Here is a 25,408-nt window from a genome sequence, read left to right on the forward strand (position 1 = left end):
AACACCCTTTATTCTTAAATAATAAAGGCTTTTAAATGTTGCTGACTCATAACCTCAGCATGGCTCCAAATCTTGGTACTGTACAGTACGTCAAGTGCACTGTAAACATACATTAAGTAGATTAAGTAGACTCTCCACGTTTATATGCAATGTGCCAGCATCAGATTAAATTGCAAAACACATTTTTTATTAAAATTCCTTCATTACCAGAAATGCAGTCATACCATAAACCAACATCACATGTATCCAACCCGAGACGCCGGTTGCAGACATTTGTTCATTCCAGCTTTGTTGTATAACATTCATCACTGATGAATCCGATGAAATGGATACGCTTTCTGACTATGCATAAGACAATGGGAGGATGCCAGAGATGTCTTTTCCCTGCTTCCAAGGAGAATTTTCTTTACACGGAAAGGTTTCAACACTTTGACTCTTCCTTTGTTTGGAAATCCATATTTCAATAACCACTAGCTGATTGTTTTGTTTGTAATACGGTCTGTTTATACATGGCTTGCATAGTTTGCCTGATCTTGTTATTCATCGAATGAGTGTGGCATTCCTTTCCTAAACCTCACCAAAAGACATCACTCCAAATGCAGGCCAGCCACCATCCGCTGCCAATCTCATCAGAACAACACTGGCTCAACAATCACATTGTTTGAATTATGTGGTTGCGTGGTGGCCTATTGGAGTGTTTTTTTATTTTTATGAAAAAAAAAATGATCAGACAATTTGTAGATTGGTTTAAGGACTTCAGAGTTGGAACTCTAGACTAGTTGCTGTTTTGGGTTGTTTAAGGTGTTGCAAAACTGTCAAAGGTACTTTTTGTGCTTACGTAGGCTACTCCGAATCAGCTCTTACCGTATGGTCTTAAAGGGATAGTTCACTTTGAAATTAATTTTTGGTATGTTCTAGCTTACCTCAAGGGCATCCAAGATGTAGGTGTCTTTGTTTCCGCAGTAGTTTCAATTTTGATATTTTTAGGTCAAACCGTTCTTGTCTGTCAGTCATATAATGCAGGTCTATGGTCACCACCTCAAAGAGCATGCACAGAGAAGTCCAAATTAAACATGATTTAATGACTCGTAAATGTAAGTACACATTGATGGGCTAAGACACGAAACGAGCGGATCTGAGGGCGCCGGCGCTTTGGTCTGCGCAAGTGCCGGAAAGAGCCGGAAATTGGGAATTTGTGAAAACTCACCACTCCCGGATGAGTTTGCGCGAGCATACGTAATTGTTTTCTTTTACGACGGTTTAAACATCCCGGATAAGCGCAAATTAGTACCAGTTTAATTAGCCGTCTTACCTACAATCTCTGTTCTGTGTAAACAATGAGTGACACGTGCGAGAGATCACTTCCGGCGCTTTCCGGAAAAGACCGAAGCGCCGGCGCCCTCAGATCACTTGGACGTGGCTGTGTTTACAAGAGGTAAAAACGATATGAATACTGTTCGTTTTCTCACACAAACCGCTCGTTTCGTGTCTTAGCCCATCAATGTGTACTTACATTTACGAGTCTTTAAATCATGTTTAATTTGGACTTCTCTGTGCATGCTCTATGAGGTGGTGACCATAGACCTGCATTATATGACTGACAGACAGGAACGGTTTGACCTAAAAATATCAAAATTGAAACTACTGCGGAAACAAAGACACCTACATCTTGGATGCCCTTGAGGTAAGCTAAAACATACCAAGAATGTATTTCAAAGTGAACTATCCCTTTAAAAATAAAGGCTCCAAAACAAGGTTTTGAAGCAATGACATAGAAGAACCATTTGTGGTTTGCCAAAGAACCATTTTTTCCCCTTAGTGTAAAGAATATATTAACTCTTTCACCGCCAGCGTTTTTGTTGTTGTTGCATTTTTGGTCATTTTCACAAAATGTTCATGGCCCCCAGAATATTTTGTTAGATGAATATCTGAACATGCAATATATCAAAAGAAAGAACATACCTTCTTCTTATAAACAAAAACTGTTTATAGCTTCATGCATTCTTTTTATAAACACTTGAAAGTGGGTAAGTTTCATTAAAAAAGCAACATTTTGAGCAAAAAGCTGAGAAAATCGTGTTTCGTCAAAGACTAACCAGATCGGATTCAGAACGATGATCAAAACACAGATGGAGAAGATCGAGTTCATCAAAGCTTCACAGTCCTATAGCTTGACATTTCATTCAGTAACATTTTGCAGTTTTGATTTATATACTGTTAAATGTTGATGATCGCGTTATTTTACAAATGCATATGATTACATATGATATTGCTTGTTTCTGCGTCTTTTTCGCCTGTGTTTTGATTAGGAGATTCTGTACTCTTTCAGAAGATGCGTAATAGCGCCCCCACCATATAACAGTGAAAACACAGAAAGACGGAAATTTCCGTCAATGCCGGGGAAAGAGTAAATAGTCTAAAGGCCTGTAAATATATACAGTTTTAATAATCATCCTAATTTTATGAGAATAGGGAAGTCCACACCACAACACAACTATAACGATAATGATACAAAGGAACGATATAATTGACCCTTCGCAGGGAGCTTGATTGACAGGTGATCTGACCAATCATACTTCGCCATCCGCCATTTTGTCCGACAAAGCAGTCAGGAGAGTTAGTAGATTAACATGGGAGGATTTGAACTTGAAAAACGTAATGTACAGACGGCTTTCCGCGGTCAAAACAACATTATTTGATGCTATAAATGAACTAGAAGGAAGAGATGATCGGATCACGAGCAGCTTTAACTGATGCTCTACAGCGATCTGTCATGACACATTAAAGAGCCACAAAACGGTATTTATTGTTTAAATTTCTTTTAAAAAAATGACCAAATTTGAAAGGTGAGACTTTGTTTAATATCAAAAGTAACCGAAAAGTAACCTGGTCTGTCCTGTCTGTCAGCGTGTTGTCAGTCCGCAATGTATTTTTCACTGCGTGAGAACATGGTGTGTGTGTGTGTGTGTGTGTGTGAGAGCAGCGTAGCTTGTCGGACATAGCGACAGTAACTAAGGGGGGGCCGGTCTTTGCGAACGGTCAATTGGAACCACTTTCAAAACGATAAACGAGCCAATCAGAATACATTCTTTATCCTTTAGAATCCATCCACCAATCATCATTAAAGCAGCCGGTGACAAAACTGCAGCACAAACTTATAATAAACAGTGTTTTAGCGTGCGCTGGTGTGGACGGTATAATGTAGTTATCGTCATAGCTGTGAACGAGCCTTAAAGAACCATTTTCCACTATAAAGACACGTTTGTTCAATGGAAATTGATGTAAAAGGTTATTTTTGGGTCCTTCGATGCGAATAAAGAACCGTTATCTGTAAGACTGTATCTAAATGGTGTGCAGCTCTATAGACTTTTTTTTAAACGCCATTTTTTGATGCTTTAGTTTTATTCATGTTTCTTATCTTTGCTTCTCTCTCTGGATGTCACATGCCATTTAAATCCAAGTCTGAGGAACTCTGCGAACAATTGGCAGTGATAAAGATCACCCAGGAGAACAAAGGCGAAGTGGTCTGGCTCATCGCTGGGAATGTCAAAACACATTCCCCTTCGCCCCTCAGGAACGATCCCTCGCTCTCTTTCTCTCTGTCTCTCTTCTTCTGCCCGGCTGACACACTCTACATCTGTCTTTTTCTCACTTCAGTTTCACCATTCTCTGGTTACTCCTGTATGTTTGGCTTTTCTCAGCTCATGGCTGTTTTGATTTCTGGCACCTATAGTTCAGCCGTTAAATGAGTTGCTTTTGGCAAATCTGAGCACAGATTGAGACACTGTTGAGATATTTTCAAAGGCACGTAAGATAGATGGATAGCGGTTTCCCGTAGACTTCAGCAAAACTCGCCATTTGCTCACAATTTAATCTCGAGAACAAACAAGATGTCACGACAATTACAGACGCTGGTGTGCCAAGTCAGGTCACATTAATTTCTATAGCGCTTTATACAATTCAGATTGTTTCAAAGGAGCTTAACAGCAATAGACAGCAGTAAAGCAGCTCACAGTGATTATTCAGCTCAATTCAGGTCAATGTTGATTCAGTTCAGTTCAATAACAGTATCGATGGTTAATGTCATTTATGAGCTCAATTCAGGTCAATGTTGATTCAGTTCAGTTCAATAACAGTATCGATGGTTAATGTAATTTATGAGCTCAATTCAGGTCAATGTTGATTCAGTTCAGTTCAATAACAGTATCGATGGTTAATGTCATTTATGAGCTCAATTCAGGTCTATATTGATTCAGTTCAGTTCAATAATAGCGTCGATGGTTCAAAGTTAACGTCATTTATGAGCTCAATTCAGGTCAATGTTGATTCAGTTCAGTTCAATAACAGTATCGATGGTTAATGTAATTTATGAGCTCAATTCATTTTAAATATCGTTCTCATCTGATAGTGTCAAATTTGAAAGTTTGCTGAATATCACTGTGGATGGAAGCTTTTCAGTGATACCTAAAAGCTTTTCTTATGTGTTTTCACCAAAAAGAATTAACTCTGAGATGATATTTTCACATTAAATCATTGCTAGAGGACATGTGGCTTTTAGGAGTTTGTTTTGGGGTTGAACATATGCATCTGGGCTGATCTCGTTGCTCAAACATGTGGCTATTCTGAAGCACAGACACATTTAAGAAAATACTTTTGGAAGTAAAATGCTCATAGTGAACCTCATTTGTATGCTAATCTTAATATCAGCTATTTAGGAAACAGAAATCCGGTTTAATGGAAGCATTTAAAGATCTTGTAGTCAGTGTTCTCGTAATGGGTTGCCTTCCAGGCATCAAAAACATTAGTAGCTAAAACAACAGATATTTCCTTCAGTTTGAAGGGTTTGTTTTCAACTCTTCCTGTGAAATATACCAGAACACCAATCAAACGTGGTTGAGGAGATGAGGACAGAAGATAGATGTACTTAAGATATAGTTTATGAATGGGTTTGTCCTTACAACGAGCAAGTCTACAGCTAAACAGAGCTTTGGACCCTGAACCTTGGAGAGCACATGCATAATTCAGGCATCTCATAATTCACGCCATGGTATGGGTCATACCAGGTTTATCATGCTTCGCTGTGTCAGTGGCCATGATTTATTCTGACCTTTGAAGAATCGTGCTTTCAGGGTCTGTTCTCAGAGTTTCACCACTAACCTCCTCCCATGAGTCAACTATGCTACGCTGCTCATTTAGGTTGATTGTTAAGCAATTTTTCAAACTTAACCTGTTTTGAGATCTTGGTCTGATTAGTGACGACTAAATACCAAATTCTCCTTATGCTGACAAAATTGCAAGCCATAAATTTGTGCAATTGAATCTAGTCGGTTGGTTCAGTGCAGCCAAAGACATGTCAAGATGGAAGGCATAATTTATCATTATAAATTAAATTATATATTTTTTTACTGCACTTCAGGTAACTATATTGATTCTTTCATTTAAAATGTAAATTTTAATTGCGCAATAGCCATTTTTTTGTAAATGCATTTATGCTATCTCTGTGCAGCAAAAGTAGTCCATGGATAAAAGCATCTGCTAAATGAATAAATGTAACGTACAAGTATGGCTAAGTTACATTTTTATGAGACTTTCAATTTTTTTAATGATTTTTGGAGCTTGGTTTTGGAAGTCAGTAGGGAAAAGAGCTGACATGATGAAAACAAACGTATATCTATTGTTGAGGGAGAGTAAATGATGACAAAATGCTCATTTCTGGGTAAACGATTCCTTGAAATGAAACCCAAAGGCCTGGGAAAGATTGGTTAGGAACCAAGGTGGCAAAAAGACGGAATATCACACAACATTATGAAATAACTAAAAGGTACAAAGTGTTCTTTAACCCCCTTAATATAAAGACTATAAGAAGGCGACGCAATTAAATTTGACATTGATGAATGATAAATAAACCATGTTCTGACACGTCTTGTCACGAGAGACCTAAACAACCAACAAAGAAAAGGCCATTTTATTAGCTGTCTGGATCCTCTTCGAAAAGAGCTCTATAAACACAACTTACAGAAATACCACACTTAGCAAACTTAAATTACAAAATCCAAACCACACCAATTTACTTGCCGGAGGTCTTTGGACCATTAAGTCGGTGTTGGAAGGATGTGTCCTTCCAAAGAAACCAGACTGAATATATCACATTTGTGCTGATTCCTAACATGCATTACAGCTGCATTCATTGACATGTCTTACATGTTTACATTATTAATATTTTTTATTTTACTAATCAAACTCTTTAAAACCAAACAGGTTTTCTTTGTAATATTGTATTAATCTGTAATCAGTTGTCCTCAATATCACCTTTCTTTATAAAATCATTTTAATTAACAAAAGCCATAAGTACATGTCAACTTATTCTACTAACCCGAACCCTAGTCTACTAGTCCACTAAGAGTCTAATGAGAGTTAGTTGACATGTAGTTGCAAAGTTACTTATATATAGTCAGTACAGTAGAATATCTGTTGTGGAGCATCAAAATAAAGTAGGGGTGTAACCGAACACAGAAGTCACAGTTCGGTACATACCTCAGTTTTGGGGTCATGGTTTGATACGAGTTCAGGTTTATAGTCGGTAGAATGTCTAATGTCTAAAGTGGACCATCAAAGTAAAGTGTAACCCTCAAATATGATCATGGCAAAATAATGTTACTTTGCATCAAAAACACAGTTTTACACCGCCAAGACAATATAAGCCCATTTCACACAGAGATTCCGGAAAATACACCGATAAAGTGACCCGGGTTTGTTTGATTTTGGTTCATTCACACTGCCAGGGATTTTGGGTTCACACACAACCCGTACAAATCCCGTAGACACGTGACATCGATGTGACATGTAATGCGTCTTAAAGGAGAACTCCGGCGCAAAATGAACCTTTGGTCTAATTACACATTGTTACCTAGTCAACCGTTATCTGAGATTTGTTTTCATGATTATCGAATGTAAATAGTTTTATCTCTAAAAACAGTTTAGCCTATAAAGCTAGTATAACGCTAGTATATTGGGCATAGTGTAATGACAAATAAAAATTGCTTGTTAATACCACTAAAAAGGCTGAAAATAGCCCCACACTAACACGGCAGCATAATGAGGGTCCCTACCTTCAAACCGAAGCATTGAGAACTTTGTCAGTGTCCAGACAGTTTAATAAGAAGATATTTTAAACATACAGTCAACTTCGCGTATACAGGCAGAAGCCATCTTTGAAAAAGAGTCTTTACCAGTCGATCTACGAACGCCGATCCAAGTGCGCTGAAACAAATCTCAGATAACGGTTGAATAGGTAACAATGTGTAATTAGACCAAAGGTTCATTTTGTGCCGGAGTTCTCCTTTAAGTTTGCTTATGAGCTGCGATTTGTGCATTTTTTTCTCTGATTCGATCATTAACGCTGGCGAACGATTAGGGTCATCATTACGACGCCATTGATTACGGCTTTTGTTCAAACAGCGCGCGCTCCGGGACTGACCACGCCAATGTTCCTCGGTCCCCAACCCGGCATCAATCCCGGGTCGTGTTTGCGTTCACACAGAAGACGTTCTGGCAATTTCCCGGTATCAACGCGCTGTGTGAAAGGGGATATAGCGTATTCACAATATACTGTGGCAAGTATAATGGTGTGTTTACACTGAACGCGAATAGAGCGTCAAATACTAATGACCCCAAATAGACGCGTCTATCGCGTCTAGTTAAGCCTTGTTTATACTCGACGCGTCCGCAAGAGCGCGAAGGTGCGCGCGGCAAAAATGACGTCATTGCGGTGTGGGCGGTCGTGCGCGTTGGGTGCGCAAGACCCCATTTCGCCTGGCGGTGTGCACGGCACTTTTTGTAACATCGCGCGCGGTGCCGCATCCGAAGATGAACGACTTCGAGCCGAATCTGGCCGAACTGGTACGTCTGTACCAGGATGTTTATGATCCTTCTATACACAGAGACATTTGCATTGATGGGCGACCATAAAAGCCTCTCATTTTGTGAATAGGAACACATTTGCATCAAGCACCCAGTTTGCACTTGTCTAAAGTAACTGCTTATATTTACAAAATAAGCCTACAATAGCAGAAGTAAGCCCTGCTGATGAAATTAAGGTTTAAACACTCTTCAATAAGGCTTCAGTTGTTTAACTAGTTTACATGCAGTGAAAGTACAATAAACCTACTGCATTTATTACTCTTTTTATATGAATCAGCAATTAATAAACTACTAATAAACGACAAACTACTTCTTCACTGCTGATTCCTGGTGGTTTAGAGGAGAATTACTCCGAGTCGCCCCCTGTCGTTTCACAGAATAGCTCAACGGCGAGCGCGTCAAGTATAGAGCTGGTAAGTCCCGCCCATCCGTAAAACTCCAAGTGGACCTCTAGGTTGAAAAAGCGTCAATGCAAGTGAATGAGAGAAAATAATTATTTTCTGATCCCGTTTGAATTGTGCCATGAATGTGAACATATGTTGTCTGTGAATTTTTTATATAATTTCTCATGTAACGAGTTTGACAGTATATTGTATGATTCTTTGGCTAGCAGTTGTGGAATAGACATAACGAGAAAGACTACACGTCGCATATGTGACGTCACCGCATAACACATTTTCCCTCCACAAATCACGGTGCGATAATCTAAGGATTAGATCGAGATGCCTGTGTGTTTTGTACCCAAATGTCACCATTCAAACAAAGGCATGTTTAGCGGGATCCGTGTGCTAGTGGTGGTGACGTATATCAAACGCGTCGAAAGCAGCGAAGAGTTGTAGTCCACAAAGTGCTCTCACACAAAGTCTAACCGTATGAAAATTCTACCCGCTAAATTGTAGCATTCTTTACACGAAACATCATATAAAAAATTCACAGACAACATATGTTCACATTCATTGCAAAATTCAAACGGGATTAGAAAATAATTATTTTCTCTCATTCACTTGCATTGACGATTTTTCAACCTAGAGGTCCAGCGGGGTTAGAGGAAGGGGCGGGACTTACCAGCTCTATAAACGCCTTGTCCGTTTGGAGAGGTGCGCGCGCAGTCAGCGGAGACTCGCGCTCGTGCGGACGCGTCGAGTATAAACAAGGCTTTACGCCGCCTTCACACTGGCAGTTGAAATCAGCTCCGTAATACGCAATACGCCCCCAACGGACGTCGTACTACACAGTGAAAAGCGTCGGAAGCGGGTAGAACAAAAATGGCGGAGAGATTAGAAAGTTTGATTCTGTCAGTTCTGTATGATCTCTCTGATGAGGGTTATATAGATATTAATAGGAAGGCTGCTGCGTGAGGAAAGTTGCTCAGGACGTTGACATGTCAGGTCGGCTAAAAAATGTGATATAGTGGTATAATGTATCCCACTATATCATATTTAGTTCGATGTCTGCCTTCAATTTAATTGTATTAACTGCCCTAATAACGTTAGCAAATCATGAAATTAAAAAATTACATGACAACTTAACTTTTAATAAAATAAATAATGATTTTTTAACGATAAGAATTCAGGTTTGTTTATCAGTATCATAGCAACGCTAACTTCCGCTGAAATTGTCGGATAGGAACCGTCCGTAGCTTTTCGCAAGAGTTCAATTTTTTGAACGCATCCGGATGACCAACGGACACGATTTTCTTCGCACCGCACTCGGTCGGACCCGTTTCGGACCCATTCGCATGCGGTCTGCGAATCTCCATAGGAAATGAATGACTTCCGGTCGTTTCGGAGCCATATCGGAGATGATTTCAACTGCCAGTGTGAAGGCGGCGTTAGACGCTTGGACATTTTGAATCCATTCGCGCGTCCGCGTCACTCGTGAATAAAAAAACAACAAAACAATTTCTTTCTGGCATACGTTTCCGTCATGTTTGAAATAAAAGATATTGCTGCTCTGTACTTGTTGTGGAAGTCCCAAATACCTACGCCAAAGCCAAACGCCGCCGTCGGGTTCTCTGGGTTCACAGCACCATCGGTGTATATTTTCATCACTCAGGTAGTCCAACTTCCTCGCTTATTTTTCTCCAAGCTATTTCCTTTTTTGCCCGGTGTCTGTAAACATACGACGTAGTATCGTATATTTCAAGGTACCCACAGACGGCAACAATTAGCATCTCCTCCATTTTCGACAACAGTGATAGATCGGACGTATCAATTAGCTCTTCGTTGATTGGCTGGCGCAACAAAGCGTCATGCGAATCTTCCGCTCGAGTTCAAATATTTAAACTTGCGGTAAACGCATCGCCCAATTCGCGTCATTTGCGACGCCCGGCGCCAATGGTGCGTCTATTCGTGTCTTTGCATTGACTTTGTATGTAATCTACTCGCGCAAATAATTAAATTCGCGTTCGGTGTGAACAGACAGATCATTAGAAGTTCTCATTGAAATGAAGAGCTAGAGGACTTTTTGAATCTCAGTGGCTCGCTGTGGCTCTTACCTATAAAGGCTGTCGGGCTCCAGGCACTTGAAGACGAGAGAGTAGATGATACTGTGAGGATGTTCTCCGCTTCGCCGTCCCGCTACCACACACGAGGAGCCCAGACCCGAGAAAAGATCGTCCATGAGGCTTAAAACCTCTCCTGAAAAAACACAAGAGGGACGTTCACGTTAATATAGGACGAGTTTATCCAAAAATGACAATTCAGCACTCACTCTAAAGTAATTCAGGGGACCTGTTACCACAACTTAATGTGAAGAAGCCGCAGAAACAAGCGTTAGAATCATTGCTTATGCACATGTGAAATAACACAATCATTAAACATTAAGGCTCAATCCCAATTCACCCCTTGCCCCTACAACCTTGGCCCTACCCGTCAAGGGGTACTTGATTCTTGTTTAGATAGAGGGGTAGGGCTACATAGCCCTCGAAACTGAGATTTTTCAGAGGCACACTCCAAACGGAGGACTACGAGAAAGTTCGCAGAATACATCGCGAATCACCGGCGAGATGGCTTCACAAACGATTAAACATTTAAATTTAGCTGCAGATGACACCACCGTGCACTTTATTTACTCTTATAATAATGATATAGTCATTTAAATTAAGAAATTGTATAATAAATTACCTTTCCGAAACAGAAAAGACATACATTTCGAGGAAGGAACGTTATAAGCATCATGTTTCCTCAAAGTTAAGAGCAGCTGCGCTGATGGTCAGTCGTTGTCATGGAGAAATCCTGTAAAAACTCCGTAACGGCAGAGCCATCGCCGACGACTGATGACGTATCGGGTTCATGAAGGGTTGTTCCATTTCGTAGGGGAATATTTCAACCCCTTGGCCCTTGTAACTCTGTTTTTAAGGGCCAAGGGGTACACTCGAAAACAAGGGGTAGGGCCAAGGGGTGAATTGGGATTGAGCCTAAACATCAAAACTGCCTAATGTTACTGAATGAAATGTCGACCCAGGATCAACGGGACTGTGAAGCTTTAGAGGTGTTGATGGACTCGATCTTCTCCATCTGTGTTTTGATCATCGTTTTAATAATCCGGGTGAAGTCTTTGACAAAAACACAATTATAAACAGCTTTCTGTTAAAACTTTTGCTTCACATTCAAAAACGTACCCACATTTAAGTATTGATAAAAAAAAAATATGTATGAAGCTAGAATATTTTTTTAAAGCACAGTGTCTGTTCCTTCTTTTAATGTAATGCATGTTCAGATATTCATACAATAAAATATTCACACTTAAGCCATGGGATTTTTGTGAAAATGATCAAATATGCTGGCTTCTTAAAAAAATAAAAAAATAAAAAAAACACTGGCGGGGAAAGTTAATAGTGACCACAGCTACAAAATAGGGGGGTGTGGTATGGGTGAAAAATCAGATCTTGATATTTTCTAGGATTTTTATTTTTATTCTGTTGATAATGATAATAAATAAGACAATATTTATCTTAGTGTGCTGTTACCATGGCAAGTTTAGGCCTGCCGTGACCAGTGACCAGTGTTATTGAAGTATCATTGATACACTATTATCGTTTTTTATTAATATTTGAATTAGTTCATATTTTCTGTTTTAATTTTAGGAAACAAGAAGTGTGAATATGCTCCCCAAACATTTGCCTACGTTTTTGAAAATCAGTAAATAAAAAATCATAATGTATGTTAATTTTTTGATTAACTGTCCCTATAATCCTGGAGGAAATGTAAGGATTGCATATATTAGACCTGAAAGGAAAAGACATGCATGTAGTGCATGACATTTTTTCTGCAAATACTAGTTTCCAGAAAACATTCAAGTCAGCTTTTAGGAAAATAATACACAGGCAGTTTCTAAACCCAGTTCCCAGCACGACCTAAGAGGCAAAGCTGACAAGAAAAGAGCAAGCAGTAAAAACAACATTTGACACCTCCAATTTTAGCAACTCTGGAGCTAGACGAACATGCGTCGTAGGCTCACATCAGTTTTTAACACGTTCCAAAATACATATCAAAACGGCAAAACGTGTCTGGGTTGTGCGTCCCAGGGGGAGCGTAAAAAATGGGCAACAGAGGGAAAGTCTAGAAAAGGGGGACTGAACGAACGAATGATTTAGCCATTTTCCCAGAAAGCACATTGTATATAAGGGAAGCTTCCCGCTCACATTCCAACACCTCAAGAGTGCCCAAGCCAAGACGTCTTTTTATAAGGTCTCAAAACCCATTGCTTTCACTTTGTGGCCCCCATGTTCTGTATAATTTGCAAACTTGACATTCATGAAATGGGAAACAATGGCATGGCAACCACAAAAGATCCGTGTTGAATAATCCCAGTGATGGAATGCCCTGAAATTCATGCATAGTTTCCTCTCGTCCAGGAGGCCCACGCTGCTTATGTTCAACATGATACAACGTTTCTCCTACGCTTCGCTTGAAGCCGACCATCAAAACAAAGCATAGGAAATATTCCTGTGTGGCAAATGCCAAAAGGTCGAGGGATGTCGTAATGACAGGGAAATATCGACTGCTGTAGGGCTGCAACTAAAAACACTACACTTATCTAACATATAAGGGACAAAACTAAACATTAGCAAAAAACGCACATTTTAGACTCCATGCCTTAAAAACAAATCAGTTAAGCGAGATCTAATCTGGAGCACTCGTACATAAACACATTTCAAAATGTTCTCTGGAAGCAATTAATTGATTAACTTGATTATTAATTCATTCCATATCATCCTTAATGTTGTCCTATGTACTGTATATGCCAAACATTACATGCAAAAGAGGGTAACACTTTATTTTAAGGCATCCTTGTTACAGTGTAATTCAAAATTGAAGTACTGATTAATATGAACTGATAACATGTACTTGTGATATGGAATACAACGGTTGTCAGATCACAAGACGTGAACGCGATAACTTCTTGTTGCGACGGACACAACGGATATATTCACCTCAGAAAAGAAGGCACATGGATTATATTTCATGTTGTGTTTTTATTAATCTTGATTTCTCACAATTTGTGTGTTTTTCTGGGCGAGTCGGAGTGAACTGCAGCGCTAATAAAGTCTCGTGAACGTGCACAGAAGATCAACGGCCAAAGTTAGGATTTTCCTTCAATATTTTTTTTTTTTACCAAACCCAATCATATACCTCGAGAACACTTGCAATATACGACACCCGTCACATGGAATCATTCTTTGACACTTTTGCATCGTTTTTAAGATCATAAATCATTTTCTTTAGTGGTATGAAAAAGAAAGAAGGCCGTATGGCATTAGAACAACACCAGGGTGAGTAAATTATGACTTTATTTTCATTTAAGGGTGAAATATTCCTTTTAAACCATGTAGTTTTGGCCATTTTATAGCCAAATGACAGCTAGTAAAACTTCAGTGTGACATTGCCATGCATGAAGTCACAAGAACGTCAAGTCAGGTAACATAAGTATTTTAAAATGCCAGGTATTTTCAGTTGGCGCCATATGGAGGACGGCTTGTGTCAAACCTCCTGATGCCTGCCCACATCGCATCCAACAACATGCAAGCCATGCAAGTTTGATGTCCACGCACACGAGCCCGTGGGATCCGTGAGAGCTGTGTGCAGTGAACGGAAGAGTAGCGGCAGAGAGGTTTATATGCCGAACACGTGCATCGAAGACCTGAGATTTACATTGAGGTTCCACGGTTCTGAAAAAAACTCAATGTCAGATCTAGCAGATTCTCAGTCGGAACGGTAATCGTTCCACTGTATAAATACAAGTCGTGTCAGATATAGCACGAGCGTTTCAGTTCTACAGTAATTTGTCCGGGTCTTGAGTATGAAAGCAGATGTGGCTGATCATTTGGGACGTGGGCATAGAGTCTTGTTGACTTCTTTTTTACTGTTTTTCCCCTTTAGGATTGTTGGAGTATGTGATAATTACTAGCAAACCCCTGAAACAGCCCACGGGTGGCCGCTTTCCTGCTTCCCAGTCACGGACTGGCCCATTGATTTATTCTGATTATCAAAACATACAAAGATAGCGTTTCCAGCCAAACCTCATGCAGAAACATCAAACATCAAACTGAGTTTTCTTTCCCCCGGCCTTCTGTCGTACCTATCAAAGCCTCTCTTTTGCACATTCTCTCGACTCGAAGCTGTCAGGGGGCCTGCGAAATCTGGCTCCGCTCGTGCATTCCTTGCATATTTGTGTCAATGTGAGGGAAATGGACCGAGGGCCAGGCGGCGTAATATAGATAGTCAATCTTAAGCACTTCTTGACCTCTTGTCACTGCTAATAGTGCGAGGAAACAAACTGAACAGGTCTCAGATGGTGTCCCCGACTGGCTTGATATCTTATTTAACGTGATTTTAAAATTAGTGCTGTCAAACGATTAAAATATTTAATCGCGATTAATCACATTAATGTCATAGTTAACTCGCAATTAATCGCACATTTTTATCGATTCTAAATGTCTCTTGATTTCTTTTTGTCCCATTATTTTTTCTCATTTTAACGCTCTTATCAACATGGAAAAGTGGATCGGCTTGCTTTGTGCAAATGTTTTTTTTATTGAAAACAACATTGGCATATACTGTGTTCAAATTCACACTAACATTCTCACTTGGAGCAAATAATCTCTCACACAATGTAACACTGTCCATCAATAAAAGGGTGAAAGAAATACTGACGAGGTCCTGATATTGACGAGGGGGCGGAGAATTCGCATCAGCTGTGTGTGTGTGTGTGTGTGTGTCATCATCAAGTGGTATTTCAGACTGGACGTGCTGCAATGACGATAGCTCAGTTCACAACGACAAAACACACAGATCACTTTGGTCTCGTCAATGGAACCATTTGGCAACTTTTTAAAAGTAAACTTTCCATTCAGAATCTTATTGGCATCCATTTCAGCGTCTCGCGCTCGTCATCCACTCAAAACGTAACGTTAACCAACTATTTGGCCGGATCGCAGACCCAAACGAGTGTGTGCGGCGTCGTGGCTTTTGTTTTGTTTCCGGTCTAGCTGGATCCACTTGCGCTTTGGTCGACGAAGCAACAAAACCTCCTCGCGCGGCGCAAGCCATTGAAATGAATGGGTTTCATAGCGCAGCGCCGCGTCCTGTTGCAAAAGCATGTGAAAAAAACGACAAAGTTTGCTAGGCCAAAAAGACCGTTAATCGCACGTTAAAAAAATTAACGCCGTTAAAATGGGTTTGCGTTAACGCCGTTAATAACGCGTTTAACTGACAGCCCTATTTAAAATGCATGCAAGGCGGTGATTTTAAATGGAAGTGATTTGTAGTGTTATTTTGGCAACACTTTACAATAAGGTTCATCAGTTAAAGCTGCAGTCCGTAGTTTGTCCTCTTTGTCGCCATCTCTGTTCGAAATCTGCAATTGCAGTTATTCGCGGAATTATCAACTTTACGTGGGTTGTGCCTCGGCACGGCACAGCGTGGATGAACACAATGTGAAATGTGTGGTTGTCAGTCGCCGCTGGTGTGGATACTGGCATTCAGAATCACAGGTACTCTTTGGAAGTATGACCAACATAAAGAGTTTTCACCGGAAAATGTCTGAACAAGTAAATAACATCCACTTTTGTTCTGACCAACTAAGGGGAAAAAAGCATTGCAGTAAATCACGCTGATTACATCTAACGATCGCTTATCATATCACATCATCAAACCGTGCAAATTATACTTTGTTCTCAAATTGTTAATGTTAACAACATCAGCATTGCTTGACTACATTTAAAGCCCTTCCGATATTCATCCTTGTTTTCGCATGGGCCGGTTGCAGTCTGTTTTTCCAAACTCTCAGTCCGAAGTCTTTTGCATTTTACAGCGGGTGAATCTGTTGTCACTGGTGATTGTCGTTTAAAGTGTGTATGTCAGGTTCAATTTGTAATTATGATTAACACAAAATAGGGGAAATATACGTTTGACAAGTTGATGTATTGTTTTGTATGTTTTTCGATACCTAAAGGCAGAATATAAGATGAAAAAGTTTATTTTCAGTACTCACTTAAAACTGCTCCTCCGCCCAAACGAATCGCTTGACGTCATAAGAGGGAGACGTCTCCCCAGGTCGTGGAGAAAGTGAGTTTGTGAGCTGTGTTGATAATAGTACGAGTGATAGAGCGAGAGATTTAGTGATTAGGACATTTATTTATTTATTTATTTATTTAAGTTAGGTAGTTAGTTAGGTATACGCAGGCGTATTTTCACGATGGTGAATTAGTGCGTTTGTGCTGGGTGCAAAAACACCGTTAAAACCGGTCACAGAGTCCACTTTTTCCCAAAAAGCAGGTCTGTGTTGTGTGCCTGGGTCAACTTTGTTCGGACCAAACGCGCTGACTTCAGTGCTGCTTCGGTATCCAAGACTTTGGTCATTTGCAGCGCCCATTTCTTCCAGTTTTTATGTTTCCACTGTTCGATCGCGCCCGCGCCTCTCTCTCTCTCTCTCTCTCTCTCTCTCTCTCTCTCTCTCTCTCTCTCTCTCTCTCTCTCTCTCTCTCTCTCTCTCTCTCTCTCTCTCTCTCTCTCTCTCTCTCTCTCTCTCTCTCTCTCTCTCTCTCTCTCTCTCTCTCTCTCTCTCTCTCTCACACACACACACACACACACACACACACACACACACACACCAACATATTCCAGCATTGCAATCTTGACATCGCAGCCTGTTCATTATAGCCACGGAGCTTCAGAGCTAAAGCGGAGCTACAGATTAGGTGTCCCTAAATAACCCGCGTATCTAACAGTAGTTCCGCATTAATTAATTTGCACGCAAGTTTTATTTGTTTTTATACCGTGTATTCTCCGTGTATATTCATGCACCGAACCGTGACGCCCGTACCGTTTCGGTTCAATACGAATACGTGTACCGTTCCACCTCTAAGTTATGCCTATAGCCTACTTACCAAGACACCTGACCAACTCTCCACTGGTTCTCTTCACACCAGATATTTATGTTTCTTCGATAGGAATTATTTAAATTTCTGTTTGGCTCCTCATCTGTCTCACGCCTGGGAGGCTCAAAATTGTATGGCTGTGGGCCATTGTAGGTTTGAGGGGGATTTTGGATCTCCTTAGACTCAAAACTCTCCATACTTGAAAATAACTTTTCTGGCACGTCTCCCTCTTCTGACGTCACAGCTCAGCTGTGTTTTAAAAATATGATCTTGACAGAAATGGCTATAAAGCTTACTGTAGGGCAATTACAGTAATAATTTTAATGATAATTACATTTTCACTCAGACATCTAACCCTTATTTAATATATCTAAAAATAATAATAACCTGACATAAACATTTTAAACCTTTCTGGATCCGCCATCAAATTAATACGTTTAATTATATCAAGTGTGAGAAAAGGCTATAAATCTCCACCTCCGACATCCTCACTCGCAATATAGCGACTAGCCGAGACTCTTCTTTATGTGTACAGATGTGTGTGTGCAGATATGTGTGTGTGTACAGATGTGTGTGTACAGATGTGTGTGTACAGATGTGTGCGTGCAGATGTGTGTGTGCAGATGTGTGTGTACAGAGTGCAGATGTGTGTGTACAGAGTGCAGATGTGTGTGTATAGATGTGTGTGTACAGATGTGACGTAATGACGCAAAGACATGCTCGAATCTCCCGCGGAAATCCACCAGTACCACTGGAATTAAAAACATTATTACAAGCTTAACGCTTTGAATCGAGCTTCGGCAAGCAGAGAGTTTTGAACACTGGCTGGTTATGTACTGGCTCAAAAATGTATTTTGGATAATTTTTAACCCAAAAAAGTTACGGACTGCAGCTTTAACATTAGTATATATATTAACTAACATGAACTAACAATAAGCAATACATTTGCTACAGTATTTATTCATCTTTGTTAATGTTAGTTAATAAAAATCCAGCTGTTCATAGTTTGTTCATGTTAGTTCAACAGTTCATTAACTAATGTAAACAAATACCTTTGATTTAAATATCATATTAGTAAATGTTGAAATTAATATTAACTAAGATGCTGTAAAGTATTGGTCATTCTTAGTTCATGTAAACTAAGGAAGTTAAATAATTTGAACTAATGAACCTTATTGTAAAGTGTTACCGTTATTTTAGTATCACTTATATACTGTTATAGTTTTTGTTAATATTTTGAATTTTTTTTACACTTAGCTAATCTCGGCCCATGCTGGGGAGAAGCTCCGGCTTGTGTGAATGGCATCGCAACGCAACACTTTCGGTACAATTAACGTTTAACGCAAAACAGGTGGCCTCTTCTGGGTGCACGGGTTCAAACAAACGGGACATAACTGCAGATATGTTCCATAAATTCTTCCCAAGTCTTCATATAATTCAGGCCAGGGCCACACATACGGTAAAATCATAACAGCTCGTGTTTATACAATTTAAGAGCCTGAAGAGCCGGCTGCTCTTGAACAAAGACCACGGGTTTGTGTTGTTGTTCTTTTTCTTTTCTGAACCAAATATGAGTACATGTCCGGTGTAGTTCTGCTAGATTTATAGAACAATTCCTGCCAAGATTGCAGTTGTAGTGAGTGTACTGTAGTAGTATCATATGATTTGTGTTTTCATTTGTAAAATGAACAAACTTTATTTCCCTCGATGCATGCACATTAAAGCCTTGTTTGTGCTTGCTCAAGCACTTTTACATTTTTAACATGCATATATTTATATTCTTAAAAATTATGTCATGGAATCAAATTGCATTTAAACATTGTAAAATCCACTTTTTAACTTATATATATATATATATATTTAAATAAATAACCATTAAATAAAATAAATTTTATTAAAATGTAGTCTGTTTATAAGGTTATGCTTGAGGCTGCTCAGACAATACAAAAATACTAGATTTGATAATGTCATTAATATACTATTATAGGTTTCGTTGATATATATATATATATTAACAAGAAATTCAAGAAAATCGCATTTTTCCCCCAAAGACTACAACATGCATAAGAAATGCTTTTATCACTCGTTTTTGCTTCCTTTTTTGCCTGTGTTTTGATCCTTGTGATTCAGTACTCTTTCAGAAGATGTGTAATAGCGCCCCCTATAACAGTGGCGGGGAAAGAGTTAATGACGATAACCCATCCAAAACTCTCCGTCATGATGCTAGAGTGTTGTTATGTTGTAGAGTGTTGCTATGTGGTTGCTAAGGTGTTGCTAGGGTGCTCTGGGTTGTTGCTTGGATGTCCTTATAATAAACTGATTAAAAATGAATAACGTTCAAAAGCAAACGTGAGAAAAAACACATTTGCTGATGATATACCAAGCAGTTTTAGCTTCATCCTGTCTCACGGGACTCGAGCGCTTCACATCACCAGGTGAGCTTCAGAGCAAGTTTACTACATAAGTAGTACATAAAATACAGACTTATCGAGCTGATTATCTGATGCAAACTTTCAAATATATTAGTTTACTATATTAGTTCACTAAGTGTTTTGAGCTTGTAACTCGAAAATAAGTCTTTATTAACCGATAATCTGCCCATGTATTCATGATTTGTATGAAAAGGAGCAAAAGTTGTTGGTGTTTTACTGCCTCTAGTATTCATTTCTCCTGGAATCTGCAGGGAAATATTTGCATCGGAACATTTTTGCAGTCTAAGTGATAATTCAAAGAGCAAGAAACTGCAATTATCAACATGGTTTTAGACAACCATGTAAATAGTCTAAAAGAAATCTAAACAGAATAGCTGTTGATCAGGATTGACACTATCAGCACTCTCCTCAAAAAAAGTGTTGTGTTACACTACATATTTTCCGTCATAGTATATTTACATACACATGTAAACAAATGTCGACTGATGGCCGACACACTCCACATAAGGATTTTGTGGTATAGTATTGAACCTCATGCAACAATTTTGGCCCTGCAAGCCAGCAAAGACACATTTGTGACCCTGGATCACAAAACCAGTCACAAGTATATTTGTAAATTGAACAATATATGTATTTGGGTATATTTGTGGCAATAGCCAACAATACATTGTATAGGTCAAAATTATAGATTTTTCTTTTATGCCAAAAATCATTAGGATATTAAGTCAAGTCATCTTCATTTATATAGCGCTTTTAACAATGGAGATTGTTTCAAAGCAGCTTTACAGAGATAAACATACAATTTACGGTAACAGAGATTGTTTTGGCTTTATAGCGATTTTGAATAATGTTATTTCCAGCTAAAGTTGGTTTTGATTGATTCACTTCCCGCAAAATTATCATTTGTTATTACATTAGGGGCCACTAAGACGACGGCGTTCTCTCTAAACAGACTTTAAACGCGATCAATCAACAATATTTAAAAATTTATACGATGTTTAATATTTTATTAATGTTCCATGAAGATATTTTGTAAATTTCTTACCGTAAATATATAAAACATTTATTTTTGTGAGTGAATGCCACACAATCGCGAACATAAATGGAGAACTTTAAAGGCGATTTTCTCAATGTTTCGATTTTTTTGCACCCTCAGATTCCAGATTTTCAAATAGTTGTATCTCGGCCATATATTGTCATATCCTAACCATGCATCAATTGAAAGCTTATTCATCCAGCTTTCATATGATCTCAATTTCAAATAATTGACCCAAGTGACAGGTTTTGTGGTCCAGGGTCACATTTGACCTTTTCCAGGTCTTTGTGTGCTCCCCATATGAGCACTGAGCATGTGCATCATTCTCTCTGTATTCATAGCCAAACCGATACCCCAGCTGTGCTCGAGTACAGCCTGGCAGGACAGACATTACCTCAGCTAACCCCTGTTGGTGAACACGCTCTCCTTGCCAGGGGTTCGGCAGGCAGGAACACCATGTCCATGCGAGCGTCTGCTTTCATTCATTACAGCAGAGGAGGCATAACTTTATCACCAGGGTGCGAGAACTGCGAGTACACTGCTACACATGCTATATCTGAGGTGTCTGTATGAATCAGTGCTGTGTCAGCAACAGCTGCTTCCAGTGTGTTAACACTGAAAATCACAAGGAGAAAACAAAGTGTGAGATAAACTAGTGAAGGAATCAAGCAAATCAGGTCAGAGGTTAATGCACTTAAAGGATTAGTTCACTTTAAAAAAAACTTTTGCTGATAATTTACTCACCCCCATGTCATCCAAGATGTCCATGTCTTTCTTTCTTCAGTCGAAAAGAAATTAAGGTTTTTGATGAAAACATTCCAGGATTTTTCTCCATATAATGCACTTTGCTGGGCACCAAACGGTCCAAGGTCCAAAAGACAGTTTCAGTGCAAACTGTTCAAATGGCTTTAAACGACACCAGACGATGAATAAGGGTCTTATCAAGCGAAACGATCGCTCATTTAAAAAAGAAATAACAAAGTTTAAGTTTAATAATGTCAAATGCTCGCCTTGCTCTGTTCTGTGATGCACGTTCGTGACTCTCCTGTTCGAACTCGTTCATCAAAATGAACAAATCTTTTTTCGAGTCATTTGGTTCATTTAACGAACGAAATGAACGAATTGACTCGGAACAAGATTCGTTCATTTTGATGAACGAGTTCGAACAGGAGAGTCACACAGAACAGAGCAAGGCGAGCATTTGAGCTTATAAAACTTAAACTTTGTTATTTCTTTTTTAAATAAGCGATCGTTTCGCTTGATAAGACCCTTATGCATCGCCTGGTGTCGTTTAAAGCCATTTGAACAGTTTGCACTGAAACTGTCTTTTGGACCTTGAACCGTTTGGTGCCCAGCAAAGTGTATTATATGGAGAAAAATCCTGGAATGTTTTCATCAAAAACCTTAATTTCTTTTCGACTGAAGAAAGAAAGACATGGACATCTTGGATGACATGGGGGTGAGTAAATTATCAGCAAAAGTTTTTTTAAAAGTGAACTAATCCTTTAAGCTTTGTCGATTCAGAATCAAGACTGCCAGAAGACATCAATTGTGAAGTGACTACAGCAACAGACACAATCAGAAGAGATGTACTGTATAAGGACTCATTATTGGAAATTGTCGCTGAAACCTCGTATCTACATATTTCGCCATTTATATATTTTTCCCATAAATCAACAGCAGATCTATTCCGCCAAGACCAAATACATTAACATTGACATATCCATTGGTAAAAATCATGATAGAAATGTATTCACACAAATGATCCTGTTCAAGGTTAACAGTCTTGGTATCCAATCTAACCACGAGTTGCCTCTTGAAAATGACAGTTTGTAGTCTTTTGTCATAGTTTGCCGGCAAATAAGTATCCGGAAAAAAAATAATTTAGTTGTTTTGCATTCACTAGACATTTGAGATCTCAACCACAATGGTTCCACCCAACCGAGGGGCTCGTAAGTGTGTGACAAGCAGTGATTGATGCTCAACACATCGTACTATGAAGCAAGGGTGTGTGAACGTACTCAAAGCATTGCGTTTTCAGTGTTACTTACTTATTCTTACTCTGTGCCAAAAGAATGGAAAGTCTTGAGAGTAAGAAATGTGATTTACATTTGACTCTTTCAGTTGAGGAATTACAGTTTGACAGTTTTTTGGGTGTATCCTAACAAAACAATGATTGCAACATAGTTACACACGCTTTGTGTAAAAAAGTGCAATGGCAGTGCCAACCTCAGTCAGTTTGGATTTAAACAAGATGGAGGTGGGAAGAAGCGCTTTGTACAGAAATGCATGACCTGCTCTATTACAGCATGTGAGGTCTTTCCGAGGCATCCGAGTTTGCGCGGGAGTACCTGCGATCTTCCCAGGATTCTGTTAAGTGCCTGGTACCTATCAGACGGGTCTGTCGATATAAACAGGAACCGCGAACAGCCGGTTGAGATTAGCAGAGACATTCTAGTGGAGAAACATATTGCGTGATGTTGAGTTAACACAGCGATTAAAACCTTGTCGCAGATGTTAGGTGACCTCTTGCTCGAGTAAGCAGGGATGAAGCAAATCATGCTGAATTGAAGGAGAGAGGCTAAAAATAAAAAAATAAAAGCATTTTTCCTCATTTATCCCCTTCATCCCATGATGGGAGTTATTCAAGTCATTTAAAGCATCTGGACTCATGCATCTTCCTCCTGTTGCAAAAGCTTTGCAGTGCCAACATAATACAGAATTATTCTGCCATGTCAGCCCGATCTCATGGTAAAATGCAACTATTTTAAAAAGGAAATGTACATTTTTCAGAAAACAAAACGAAACATGAAGCTCCACCCCTAAACCTAACCTTAGGCAGATCGTATGAAAATGAATTAATATGATTTTACTAATTCATTTAAATTAGCCACCAATTTGCCCAAACAATATACAAATTTCGGTAGCACTTGTGTCCTTGTTACATGTTCTTACCATAGTAATAACAGTAAATTACGCATACTTACATAACCCTATAGTAAGTACATGTTGTTAATTAATATCCAGTACTTAAATGTATAAATGTACACTGTAACAATGACACCTTAAAATAAAGTGTAACCCACATTTCCAAATGTGTTGGCCATGACATGTGCCTCCAATCTAATAAAAGTAATCGTAATCATATGGTTCAATGCCAAAAAAAGAACTAGCTAAAATTCACATTTCCATTCGGTTGAATCGCTATAGTGCAAACACGATTCCAGATAAAACACTAGCGAGGGCACCAAAGTGCATCAAAGTGGATCCGCGAGTCCCTCGTATGTTTCTGTAAGAACTGAAACAATAGCTGGGAGTGAAAAGCACAGGTCGTTCGTTCTCAACGATGCCTTTCTTTCATCTCCTGAAGCAATGCTCTCTGTCTCATTAATGTCAGCACACATTCGCTGGTTTTACGCTCACTTGAGATCAGTGCAAGTTCAGAAGAGTTCACAGTGCAATGGAAACGACACATATTTCTTATATTATCATTAAAATAATTTTGAAAATCATGTTATTCCAACTTTTTATTGATACTTTATAGGCTATGTTATACATTAACTAAGGGATCGTCAATATAATAATAATAATAATAATGATAATAATAATTCATTACATTTATATAGTGCTTTTCTTGGCACTCAAAGCGCTTTACATAGAAGGGGGGAATATGGCACAATCACTGACATAAGTAAAGAGGTGTATGTATTTAATTTAAATAAAGTCCCTCAAACTTGCATACGGATGTACATTTTGAGGTAATCCTGTTTCAGTGTTTTATTAAGTTAGCTGCTATAAAATACTATTAAAGTGTGAGATTTTAACCTGCGCTAGTGCACAGATCTGACATGTTCACGTGACCGGATATGTGTGTGTCAGTTATTATTCAATTCAATTAAATTCAAATCAAAATCAAATCAAATTTATTTGCATTTTGACAATACATATTGTTTCAAAGCAGCTTTACAGAAAGTTACATAGAAAAAATACAGTTAGTTAATCATGTATTAATTTATTATCCCTCCGTGTGCCAAAAAGGCACGGGTATACTCCTTTTTTTGTGTCACAATTGCTTTTCTTTACTCTACAAGGCATCAGAGGGCAGGACTGAGTCGTGTCGTTTACAGGACATTCGTTCGGAAGGATAGAAGAAGAAGTGGATCCACCAAAGTTTACAACAAGAACCAAAACAAAAATGATGGAGAATGGGCAAATTGGTATACTTATTTATTTTCCATCTAGATTCGAATAATTAGTATGAACATACTATGTATGCATGCATAATGCAATCCATAAATAACTCATATGCATATACAAATATGTATTTACTGTATGCATAATGCAATTCATAAATAATGCATATGCATATCCATATATGTATTACCTGTATGCATAATGCAATTTTAACATATTTTAACTCATTAAATATATGCACTGTTTAAATCATTAACGAAAGTGTTATACATTTGATGACAATTCTATTTACTAATAAATAAAATATAAATATAAATAAATGTAAGATGATTTTTAAAGGAATTGAACGAGTGTAACAAAATCCCAGGTTCATTTTTGATCATTTAGGAACAGTGTTTCCGAATGCAATGAATTATATTTTTCCTCTGGCATTACCGTGATATC

General features: G+C 38.8%; 1 protein-coding gene across 1 annotated transcript in view; it reads right to left on the bottom strand.

Annotated features, from left to right (window-relative positions):
- Nucleotides 1-25,408, bottom strand: part of LOC130089428 (astrotactin-2-like) — a 482,727-nt gene that overhangs the window by 9,499 nt on the left and 447,820 nt on the right. Inside the window, exon 20 of the mRNA XM_056256733.1 lies at nucleotides 10,418-10,559. Within this exon, the coding sequence (XP_056112708.1) occupies nucleotides 10,418-10,559 (142 nt within the window). The remainder of the gene's footprint in view (nucleotides 1-10,417; nucleotides 10,560-25,408) is intronic.

This window comes from Rhinichthys klamathensis, unplaced genomic scaffold (assembly GCF_029890125.1).
Source record: "Rhinichthys klamathensis goyatoka isolate OS25496 unplaced genomic scaffold, OSU_Roscu_1.1 h1tg000132l_1, whole genome shotgun sequence".
Taxonomy (NCBI): domain Eukaryota; kingdom Metazoa; phylum Chordata; class Actinopteri; order Cypriniformes; family Leuciscidae; genus Rhinichthys; species Rhinichthys klamathensis.